The 13,177-nt window shown below is 41.7% G+C and overlaps 1 protein-coding gene across 1 annotated transcript; it reads left to right on the top strand.

Moving 5' to 3' along the window:
- Positions 1-3,820: 3,820 nt before the first annotated feature.
- On the top strand, positions 3,821-7,446 carry LOC310776426 (piggyBac transposable element-derived protein 4-like; the record flags this gene model as incomplete). Its single annotated transcript, XM_083636618.1, has 3 exons — positions 3,821-3,911; positions 4,029-4,776; positions 7,389-7,446. Exons 1-3 carry the CDS (start codon positions 3,908-3,910, stop codon positions 7,444-7,446), a joined length of 810 nt encoding a protein of 269 aa, XP_083492744.1. The 5' UTR covers positions 3,821-3,907.
- Positions 7,447-13,177: the final 5,731 nt, after the last annotated feature.

Here is a 13,177-nt window from a genome sequence, read left to right as displayed (position 1 = left end):
GATCAAACCACTGATCTCTGGTCAGTTTAGTTCAGTAAACTGCCCCTTACAAACCTGACCCGAGGAGATGCCGCTGTAGATGGCGCGGTATGGTTCAGTCACCTATAAAGGTAGAACTTTATGTTCAGCTCACAAGATGAATCAACATATGATACTGTCAATTTCAGGAGTCAATCTGAAATTAAAGCTGCCTATATGAAACAAGTTTAGACTCTCTTCTTTGTTTCTTCCTTAATATACTGAGTAACGAGGAACAAAATGGCACAAAATTGTGTTATTGAATTTCGTGGTAGTTATCTTTGTTAGACGTGTTGTTCGCTCTGCCAAAATATGGCGATAACTGCTATCAGAAAACACTGTTCAGCCCCACGATCTGTATCGTGGCTTTATATCGCAATACACTGTGTGATGATATATTACACACATAGCAAACAGCTAGGTGTAATATAGGTGTTGAACCTTTGACAGAGGAGAATATCTCACACACCAAGGCTTAGCGGGATTGCCTTCAAGAGATTTGAATTATAAGCACGGGCTGACACTGACCTTTCCACCTCCTCTCTCTGCAGTCCTGCATTTTAAAACACTTTGAACCGTTTTTTCTACACATGTAGCTGGTGTAAAGTAACCTAATCCTATCACAAATCTAGACAACAAATTCATATTTACACATTTTATCTTCCACTATCCAAGGCCATTGGCAATATAGAAAATAATAGTATTTTATAGTCAAACTGTATGAAGTGTAAATCTTAGAAGTAGCCTAAAAAACACGCAAAGTATCATCATTTGCTAATGTCATCATCACACACACACACACGCACACCATTGATAGTACACACACACACACACACACACACACACACACACACACACACACACACAGGCACGACAAAACCGCAATCCCAGGTTTCCTGGATCAACACTCTTGTGAATGTTCAACTGTTTCTCTGTTTGTGACCATGTTGCTCATCATGCTCCCTTCATGTTTTGTTTTTTGAATTGTAAAAAAAAAAAAACATACTGGAAATAAAATGGATTAAAAATACCAGAGCAGTGTTGTTGATGAGTTTGACTGTGTCTGCGTCTGACTTTAGAGAAACTTGATTTCCATATTGGAGTCTCTTTCATCTCATCATGGCTTCCATCCAATTGAGTAGTGGAGTTGATAAAGACCACAGACTTAGTGCTCTGCACTTTGAGTCACGGTCACCACAAAAGCATTTCCCCAGAAAAATAATTAATGCAAAAGTAAAGTTTTTCTTTATTTCTAAAACATTTGGAAAAGTTCAGTTCAGTTCAGTTTTATTGATATCCCGAGGGAAATTAGAGTTGCAGCAGGCATCAACAACACAGTAAACACAAAACATCAGACGACATCACAGATTATAATAACATGACAGCTGCAATAGCTACGGGAGCGAACAGGTTTGAGCAAAAAAAGGGAAAAGTACATTGCCCCTACAAGACACTGACAACATTGTGCAATAATGCACTGATAATGCAATAAAGTGCATGAGCAGAGAATCAAGGTAGATAAAAAAAACTACCAATAAAAATACTACTAATAAAGTGTGATGCATTAAAGTGCATGGTAATAATGTAACCACTGCATTAAAGTGCATAATACCGAAACAATATTGATAATAAAAAACATAATAAAAAACAAGGCATTGAAGTGCAAATGCATAAGAAGTAGTATGGGGTGTGCAGACGAGCCTAGCCCAGGAGATTAAGCCTGTCTATGGCATCAAGAATAAAGGAGACCCTGGCACGCCGCGTCCTGGTCTTTGGCATCCTAAAACGGCGGCCGGATGGGAGGAGGTCAAACTCCTGAAACAGTGGGTGCTCAGAACAGTCGAGAATAAGCTTAGCCTTTCTCCTTACCCGCTTGAGGTATATATCCTGGAGCTGGGCTTGCTGCACCCCCATCACTTTACTTGCCACTTTGATAAGCCTTGCCAGCCTGTTCGTATTGGACAGGGAGAGGAAACCAAACCAAGCCAACACAGCAATAAGAAAGAACAGACTCAATAAAACTGATAAAACAAAGTCATTAGAACATTGCAAACTTTAAATGAACTCAGTTTTCTTAAAAAGAAGAGGCGCTTCTGGACCTTTTTGCATACAGCATCAGTGTTTGATTCAAAGCTCAACTTATTGTCAATGACAGTTCCCAGGTATTTCTATTGTGGGACAATCTCGACTTCCTTATCTTGGATGATGGTATAAGGAGTGCTGCTAGGTCGAGATTTCCGAAAATCAATAACCATGTCTTTGGTCTTTGACACATTGATTGACAGGAAGAAGTCATTGCACCAAGTTATGAAATCATCAACCACAGTGCCGTGTTCAGTTCCACTGTCGTTCAAAAGACTCACTATGACGGAGTCGTCAGCAAACTTCAGGATGTGCCTGTTCTCATAGATGCTCCTGCAGAAGTTTGTGTAAAGAATGAAGAACAGTGAGGAAAGAACACAGCCCTGTGGGGAACCCGTAGAGGAGAATAACTTGGAAGATAACGCACCATTGACTCTCACACATTGTGACCGATCTGTCAGAAAATCTACTATCCAGCCAACAAGATTCCCTTATTAAATCATAGATTTACTGCATTGTTTCCTCTCAAAATAACATTGCTGTGATTTTGCTCATCGGACCGATATATTAAAAAAAATTAAATAAAAAACGGACGATACCGGTATGATTGAAGATTAGAGCTGCCACGATTAATCGATTAGTCGATCGACAGATCAACTATTTTGATAATCGATTAATCGTTTTGAGTACAATTTTAACACATTAAGTGCCAGAGACGACCTAACTCGTCTTACATAATCCAGCGCTTAAGTGCCAAGGACGACCTAACTCGTCTTACATCGTTTTCAGTGGTTTCCACTAGCTGGCGCCCTTGGGCAATATGTGAATGTGGATCCGACCTCTCCCGCTGCCCCGGAAGTACTCTAACAAAGATTTCTATATAGGGAAGGCGGGCTCTTTGATCAGCGGGTTGTGTAGGTAAGATTGAGCGAGTAAGACAGAGACAGAATTACATAGCGATTTATATATAGAGAATTTCAGCAATTTAGCAATTTAGAGTCAGATTTAGAGCGAGTTGGTTAGCGTAGTTGATTTAGTTGTTAGTACAGTCGTAGTGTTTAGTATAGTCTTTATAAAGACTTTGTTTAGATAGATAGTTAGCGGTAGTTACAGTTAGTGTTCATTGTAGTTAGCTTAGCACATTTAGCGTTAGCGTCAGTTCATTTTAGTATTTAGCCTTTATTCTAGTTCAGTTTATTCTAGTTCAGTTTGATCGAGTTGGTAGCCGGTAGATTAGCCTTATTTCAGTTCAGTTTGAGCTAGTCGTAGCAGTAGTTTTATTTCAGTTCAGTTTGAGTTAGTCGTAGCAGTAGTTTTATTTCAGTTTAGTTGGGAGCGGGTGGCGTGTTTGTGCCATGCCGGCCAAACGCAAGCGGTCTTCGGCGGCTGCACGCAAGCGATCGGCCGATCAGAGATCACTGCTTGATTTCTTTTCCGTCCGAAACGAGCTTGTGCCGGAGACCGATTCCGAGGTCTCGGATGATGAACGGGGTGAGCCTCTGCATGTCGCGGCTGCGGCTGCAGGGCTCACGACTGAGTCCGAGTCGAGTGACCTCCAGTCTTCTCCAGACGCGGAGGATTCTGAGGAGGAGTGGGCCCCGTCGAGGAGCGAAGCTCCAGAGAGCAGTGGTAAGACGATGTTTGAGATGACTTGTGTAACTTGTGAAAATGTAATTACTATGACTATACAAAAGCCAGCAGTCAGTCAATTCATTTTACTTTTATTTCAGACTCTGAACAGTCTGAAGATGAGCCTGAGGCAGCCAGCTGTAGCGGTACTGGTGCTGCAGCCTCTGGTGCCAGGAAAATGGGTAAGAGCACACCTCAGAATCAGGTTTATTTTCACATCACAGGTTCCAGCCAGCATTCAGTACCACACATATAAAAAACACTATTTTATGGTAATTATGTATTTCTATAATTTGCAGATTGTGGCAGTGGAGCTGGAAGAGGGAAACGGCCTGCAGGTCCAGGCTGGAGTGGAGTTGACTGGGAGCCAACCCACATCCCCTTCACAGCTGAACCGGGTCATCATAGTGGTGGTGCTGCTGAACCAGTTGACTTTTTCCAGCTCTTCCTGGACGATGAGCTGCTGCAGGCTATTGTTGTCCAAACTAACCTGTATGCACACCAGTGCATCAGTCAGGTGAGCGAGGCTCTGCCACATTCGAGGCTTGGGAGGTGGAAGGACACTGATGTGGCAGAACTCAAGAGCTTCTTGGGACTATACTTCCTCACTGGGATCGTCCAGAAGCCTAAACTGGCCATGTACTGGACCACAAATGAACTGACTGCTACCCCCCACTTCAACAAAACCATGTCTCGCAACCGCTTTCAACTGCTCACAAGATTCCTCCATTTCAGTAACAATTTTGATGTTGATGGTGCAGACAAGTTGTTCAAGGTCCGGCCAGTTCTGAACGACCTGTTAGCAAAGTTCAGAGACATGTTCACACCGAGTCAAAACATTAGCATTGATGAGGGGATGCTCCTGTGGCGTGGGCGGTTGGCCTTCAAAGTCTACAACCCACAAAAACCCATAAAGTATGGGATCAAGTCCTACATCCTCTGTGACTCCCAGACAGGTTACTGCCACAACATGAAGCCGTACTGTGGTGAGCGGGCCACCCTAGGCGAGACGGTGGAGTTCCTCCTCGGGGACTTGGCAGGGCAGGGGTACCATTTGTACATGGACAATTACTACAACTCTGTTGGAATGTGTGCACAGCTGCTGGAGTGTCAGACACATGTCTGTGGCACTCTGAGGAAGAACAGGGGTGAGCCACCTGCTACCATAGTCACCAACCACACCGTGAAGCTGGGGGAAACGGTCATGCGCCACAACGGTGGCACCATGGTTCTCGCCTGGCGAGATAAAAGAATCGTGAAAATGGTCTCCACGCTGCACGACGACACGATGGAGACGGTGCAGGTCAGGCAGAAAGGCAGCACAGAGAGGGTCGCACACACAAAACCCAAGTGTGTGGCAGACTACAACAAGTACATGAATGGGGTCGACAGATTGGATCAGAACATTGCATACTATCCGTTTGCCAGGAAGACATCCAGGTGGCCCTTCAAATTTGTCATGTACATGTTTCAGATCTCTTTTTATAACGCCTTTGTTCTGTACAAAGCTAAACACCCAGCTAAACGCCAGAGAAAGTGTGAAACATTGCTGGATTTCATCCTGAGTGTTATCGGTGTATGGACCAGACCTGTGGTGGGGGGTGGCGGGGAGGAGGTGGGGGCTGGCGGGGAGGAGGTGGGGGCTGGCGAGGAGGAGGTGGGGGGTGGCGGGGAGGAGGTGGGGGCTGGCGAGGAGGAGGTGGGGGGTGGCGGGGAGGAGGTGGGGGCGGGGGCGGGGGGCAGTGACCAACCTGCAACCATGCCCCGGCGACCATACCTGGACCCTCAATGCAGGCTGGAGGTCAAGCTAGCGGGCCATGTAATGGTCCTCATACCAGCCACACCCAAAAAAGATTGCCCAACGAGGAGGTGTAGCATGTGTGCAAAGAAAAAGGTTAGAAAAGAGACACGCTACATGTGTGTCAAATGTGGGGTCTCATTACACAGGGGTAGATGCTATGAGGAGTACCACTCAGACAAGAACCTTCCTCAGCGGCGCTGGCGCTGAGTAGGTATGGGTCATAAAAATAAAAATAAAACCAGCCAGGGATTGTTTTTGCTCTTTGTTTGATTGTTTGCTAGCTAGCAGGAATACATAAAAAAGTACCTGCCGATTTTCATGTAACTTTGTGGATGGGTGTAACATGGGCCAAGGAAGTACCCATTACATTTTGGAGCAGTTCTGGATTCGGTGTACGAGCCCAAACCGGTTTGATCACTAACCGAAAAAAACTATAAAAAAAAAAAACTATATAAAAAAAAAAAAAAGCTGAGTCTGCTCTTGTTTTGTATTTATTTTGACATTTATTTATTTTATTATTTGTATTATTCCTCCATTATTGAAAACAACTATTGTTCAGATGTCTGATGTCTCACTGATGCCAAAAATAAATGGTGAAAAGTGACTGTTCTGCCTGTTTGATTGAATTTCACAAAACTACATTTTTCTCAGCTTTCCTTCTCAGAGGCCAAAACCATGCTGTACTCAACGGCTAATATCTACATAACTACTAACTCTACAAACTAACTCTTTTAGACAGAGAAAGCACACATTCTATTAGTTCTTTTTAGATGATTGGTGTTCACGAAGTCATAACAGAAAAGAATCCTCGGCTATTTTAAAATGAGCCAGAATCGTCAAAAACACCCCTGGCACAACTTACCTACAGGAATGAAAACATGGCTGGCACCCAATGTGTTAAGAGAAAAGGTCTCAATTCTCTGATTCCAGCTTCTTAAATGTGAATAGTTTCTTTACTCATGTATGACAGTAAACTGATATTATTATCTTTGAGTTGTGGACAAAACAAGACATTTGAGGGCTTCATCTTGGACTTTGGGAAACACTGATCATTATTTGCTACCATTTTCTGACATTTTATAGACCAAACAACTAATCGATTAATCAAGAAAATAATCGACAGATTAATCGATTATGAAAATAATCGTTAGTGGCAGCCCTATTGAAGTTATATTGTGCATCCCTATATTAATATTTTTACACACACACACACACACACACACATATATATATATATATATATATATATATATATACATGTATATATATATATATATATACATACACACACACACACACACACACACACACACACACACACACACAGTATATATATAATTTACTGCCAGGGGTGAACATTACCCCACGTGTTAAGTACAACAATTTCTAATTTAATAAAAACAACAACTAGAAATGGGACCGGAGTAATTCACTCATGGGATATCGATTGATGTTGCCGATCCATGTACAGTTCCAGATTCCATTCCATAGCTTGTGCAGCTAGAGCATGAACCCACCGTGACTTAACATGAGACAGTGCTAGTAAGTAGTAGTGAGCTAGTAACGTTAGCAGTTGGCTAACTCAACATGCCCTTAGTTGCTCTCTCACTCTCCCTCTCTGTGATGTTGGAGGCCGTCAATAGTATTCGTATATGAGTTAATACATAGTGACACACAGTTGTAGTTTTATCCATTTAAACAAAACATTTCAGTGAAAATAAAGGCACCCATTTACCCACAGTTCATCACTAAATAATAATTCTGCACAGCTACACATCACTAACCTGACGCTGATCTGGCGCAAAACCTTGCAAGGTTAGCACATCACATAGATATAGTGCAAAAATGTTGCTGTCAGAAGTGGGATTCGAACCCACGCCTCCAGAGGAGACTGCGACCTGAACGCAGCGCCTTAGACCGCTCGGCCATCCTGACTTAGCCTTCTACCGTCAACACATGTCACACATATTATTCACCATCCAAAGTCCTTTCTGAGTGCATAATCCAACACGTTCTAAAAGCTTCAGTACAGAGGAGAAATGCCAATAAATTGGCTAAGGAGTGCTGCTTCATGACGTTCTAAAAGCTGTTGGATTTATTATATCCTAGTTACTGCGAGAAGCTTGTATTACCCCAATTGTTAGGTACAAATTTCTCCAAAAAGGTAACAATTTCAAGTCTATTGGATATTTCTGAATTACATGTGATTCTAAGCATTTAACTACATTAATATAGAATGAATTACTAAATACTAATAACTGACGTACAGTACGTGACAATCCAGTGTGCTTCAGCCATGTGATGTAGACTCAGTTTCACAAACAGCTGGTGCTGTTGTATGTGATCTGATCGGCATGACAGCTAAATGCTATCACCACAACAAATGGGGTATTCTTTTTAACATGAGAGGGGGTGCACCGTTCCTGGAGGTACTGCAATACCAGGTCGATGCGTGGAGTGGACGGAGCAAGCCCCTATTCCATCTCCCAGTTCCAAAAATCAATTTAATATATGGTCCCCGGGTAGGGGACGTATCAGATATTAAACTGATAAGAACAGATACTACACTTGATCTTAGCCAAAAGGCCGAGAAGCGATGCCAGTGAAGTGGCCGAGGTAAGGGGGTCATTCTCAGCGATATCACTCTGACTTACGGGTTTGGACCGACATTATAACTTTAAGACCATTCAAGAAACAACAAACAAAAGTATGCTAACCTTAAACGTGTCAATGCCATCTAACTTCAGGAAAATGTTATTTATAAGAAACGAGGGGCTCGGGAATGCAGCTTCTATGCTCTTCCTGGTCACGTGGTTCGTTCTAGTCCAATCAATGTAACTGCAGGAACGTGCTCTCACCAGAGAGACACTCCACTGCAGGCTTTGCCGATAATAACAAATGGTATTCTTCCGGTCTCCTAAATGGGCGTGGTCATCAGCTTGTGATTGGCTGGTTGTCAATGGTGGTAGCCCAAGATGGCTTCATCTTGGACTTTGGGAAACACTGATCATTATTTGCTACCATTTTCTGACATTTTATAGACCAAACAACTAATCGATTAATCGAGAAAATAATCTACAGATTAATCGATTATGAAAATAATCGTTAGTGGCAGCCCTATTGAAGTTATATTGTGCATCCCTATATTAATTTTACACACACACACACACACACACACACACACACGCACACACACACACACACATATATATATATATATATATATATATATATATATATATATATATATATATATATATATATATACAACCATAACACAAACCATAACAACATTCAAATCCCACCTCAAAACCCACCTGTTCAAACTGGCCTATTCACTGTAATCACTAACCCCCTCCCTTACTGGTCTTTAATTTAAATTTTGTTGTTTGTCGCTGGTTTTTGTGGACTGTTTTTTATATATATATTGTATGCTTTTAAATGATAACTGTTTTACATGCACTGTAAGGTGACCTTGGGTGTTTTGAAAGGCGCCTCCAAATAAAATGTATTATTATTATTATTATGTATTATACACACACACACACACACACACACACACACACACAGTATATATATAATTTACTGCCAGGGGTGAACATTACCCCACGTGTTAAGTACAACAATTTCTAATTTAATAAAAACAACAACTAGAAATGGTGATCTATCCAGTATTGGGTGCCGACACTGACGTAATTCACTCATGGGATATCGGATTGATGTTGCCGATCCATGTACAGTTCCAGATTCCATTCCATAGCTTGTGCAGCTAGACCATGAACCCACCGTGACTTAACATGAGACAGTGCTAGTAAGTAGTAGTGAGCTAGTAACGTTAGCAGTTGGCTAACTCAACATGCCCCTAGTTGCTCTCTCACTCTCCCTCTCGGTAATGTTGGAGGCCGTCAATAGTATTCGTATATGAGTTAATACATAGTGACACAGTTGTAGTTTTATCCATTTAAACAAAACATTTCAGTGAAAATAAAGGCACCCATTTACCCACAGTTCATCACTAAATAATAATTCTGCACAGCTACACATCACTAACCTGACGCTGATCTGGCGCAAAACCTTGCAAGGTTAGCACATCACATAGATATAGTGCAAAAATGTTGCTGTCAGAAGTGGGATTCGAACCCACGCCTCCAGAGGAGACTGCGACCTGAACGCAGCGCCTTAGACCGCTCGGCCATCCTGACTTAAGGTCCTTACACACCGAGCACGTTTTTTTCGTGCGATTAATTCGCACATCAATAATATTTTCCGAACCTATATCAGTCAATGCAACCGTGCATACCAACGGCGAAGTTTCGCCCCCCCGTTATTGCGGTGTTTATTTTTTCGAACCATGGTCGATTTCTCAGGAATTCGCTTCCGACGTGTACATGTCTGTGGCTGTGATTGACAGGTGGGTCAAAACTCGCATCGCAATTTCGTGCCGTATATTCGCATCGCTCTTGATGTGTAAGGACCTTTAGCCTTCTACGTCAACAAATGTCACATATATTATTCACCATCCAAAGTCCTTTCTGAGTGCATAATCCAACACGTTCTAAAAGCTTCAGTACAGAGGAGAAATGCCAATAAATTGGCTAAGGAGTGCTGCTTCATGACGTTCTGAAAGCTGTTGGATTTATTATATCCTAGTTACTGCGAGAAGCTTGTATTACCCCAATTGTTAGGTACAAATTTCTCAAAAAAGGTAACAATTTCAAGTCTATTGGATATTTCTGAATTACATGTGATTCTAAGCATTTAACTACATTAATATAGAATGAATTACTAAATACTAATAACTGACGTACAGTACGTGACAATCCAGTGTGCTTCAGCCATGTGATGTAGACTCAGTTTCACAAACAGCTGGTGCTGTTGTATGTGATCTGATCGGCATGACAGCTAAATGCTATCACGACAACAAATGGGGTATTCTTTTTAACATGAGAGGGGGTGCACCGTTCCTGGAGGAACTGCAATACCAGGTCGATGCGTGGAGTGGACGGAGCAAGCCCCTATTCCATCTCCCAGTTCCAAAAATCAATTTAATATATGGTCCCCGGATAGGGGACGTATCAGATATTAAACTGATAAGAACAGATACTACACTTGATCTTAGCCAAAAGGCCGAGAAGCGATGCCAGTGAACTGGCCGAGGTAAGGGGGTCATTCTCAGCGATATCACTCTGACTGACGGGTTTGGACCGACATTATAACTTTAAGACCATTCAAGAAACAACAAACAAAAGTATGCTAACCTTAAACGTGTCAATGCCATCTAACTTCAGGAAAACATGTTATTTATAAGAAACGAGGGGCTCGGGAATGCAGCTTCTATGCTCTTCCTGGTCACGTGGTTTGTTCTAGTCCAATCAATGTAACTGCAGGAACGTGCTCTCACCAGAGAGACACTCCACTGCAGGCTTTGCCGATAATAACAAATGGTATTCTTCCGGTCTCCTAAATGGGCGTGGTCATCAGCTTGTGATTGGCTGGTTGTCAATGGTGGTAGTCCAAGATGGCTTCATCTTGGACTTTGGGAAACACTGATCATTATTTGCTACCATTTTCTGACATTTTATAGACCAAACAACTAATCGATTAATCGAGAAAATAATCTACAGATTAATCGATTATGAAAATAATCGTTAGTGGCAGCCTTATTGAAGTTATATTGTGCATCCCTATATTAATATTTTTACACACACACACACACACACACACACACACACACACACACACACACACACACACACACATATATATATATATACAACCATAACACAAACCATAACAACATTCAAATCCCACCTCAAAACCCACCTGTTCAAACTGGCCTATTCACTGTAATCACTAACCCCCTCCCTTACTGGTCTTTAATTTAAATTTTGTTGTTTGTCGCTGGTTTTTGTGGACTGTTTTTTATATATACCGTAAATTCCGGACTATAAGCCGCACCTTTTTTCCCGTTTTTTGGCCTTTTTTGGCCCCTGCGGCTTATATAACGGTGCGGCTTATCTATGGATTTTTTCAAAAAAAAAAAAAAAAAAAAAAAAAAAATCTCTCTTTTATAGCACTCTTTCTAACTATAAATCCACTTCTGTTTTAATTTCCTCTCTTGCCCTCTTTTCACCACACTGTATGACACTGTATGACACTGTATGACACTGTATGACACTGTGTGCAGTGCACTGTAAATAACAACACAGGTGGTGTTGTGTTATGTTGTTTTGTTGAAATGTTAATAAATGGGAGCATTACATATGGTAATTAAACATTAAAACACAAAAAAAAAAAAAAAAAAAACATTAAAACACCCGCGGCTTATAGTCCGGTGCGGCTTATATAAGAAAAAAATAGTCAACTTTGCAGGTGCGGCTTATACACCGGTGCGCCTTATAGTCCGGAATTTACGGTATATTGTATGCTTTTAAATGATAACTGTTTTACATGCACTGTAAGGTGACCTTGGGTGTTTTGAAAGGCGCCTCCAAATAAAATGTATTATTATTATTATTATGTATTATACACACACACACACACACACACACACAGTATATATATAATTTACTGCCAGGGGTGAACATTACCCCACGTGTTAAGTACAACAATTTCTAATTTAATAAAAACAACAACTAGAAATGGGATCGATCCAGTATCGGGTGCCGACACTGACGTAATTCACTCATGGGATATCGATTGATGTTGCCGATCCATGTACAGTTCCAGATTCCATTCCATAGCTTGTGCAGCTAGACCATGAACCCACCGTGACTTAACATGAGACAGTGCTAGTAAGTAGTAGTGAGCTAGTAACGTTAGCAGTTGGCTAACTCAACATGCCCCTAGTTGCTCTCTCACTCTCCCTCTCGGTAATGTTGGAGGCCGTCAATAGTATTCGTATATGAGTTAATACATAGTGACACAGTTGTAGTTTTATCCATTTAAACAAAACATTTCAGTGAAAATAAAGGCACCCATTTACCCACAGTTCATCACTAAATAATAATTCTGCACAGCTACACATCACTAACCTGACGCTGATCTGGCGCAAAACCTTGCAAGGTTAGCACATCACATAGATATAGTGCAAAAATGTTGCTGTCAGAAGTGGGATTCGAACCCACGCCTCCAGAGGAGACTGCGACCTGAACGCAGCGCCTTAGACCGCTCGGCCATCCTGACTTAAGGTCCTTACACACTGAGCACGTTTTTTTCGTGCGATTAATTCGCACATCAATAATATTTTCCGAACCTATATCAGTCAATGCAACCGTGCATACCAACGGCGAAGTTTCGCCCAGCGTTATTGCGGTGTTTATTTTTTCGAACCATGGTCGATTTTTCAGAAATTCGCTTCCGACGTGTACATGTCTGTGGCTGTGATTGACAGGTGGGTCAAAACTCGCATCGCAATTTCGTGCCGTATATTCGCATCGCTCTTGATGTGTAAGGACCTTTAGCCTTCTACGTCAACAAATGTCACATATATTATTCACCATCCAAAGTCCTTTCTGAGTGCATAATCCAACACGTTCTAAAAGCTTCAGTACAGAGGAGAAATGCCAATAAATTGGCTAAGGAGTGCTGCTTCATGACGTTCTAAAAGCTGTTGGATTTATTATATCCTAGTTACTGCGAGAAGCT

The sequence above is a fragment of the Poromitra crassiceps genome, assembly GCF_964638095.1.
Source record: "Poromitra crassiceps genome assembly, chromosome: 5".
Classification (NCBI taxonomy): Eukaryota; Metazoa; Chordata; class Actinopteri; order Beryciformes; family Melamphaidae; genus Poromitra; species Poromitra crassiceps.
Note: the sequence above shows the minus strand (reverse complement) of the source record. Positions and strands in the feature narration are given on the sequence as shown.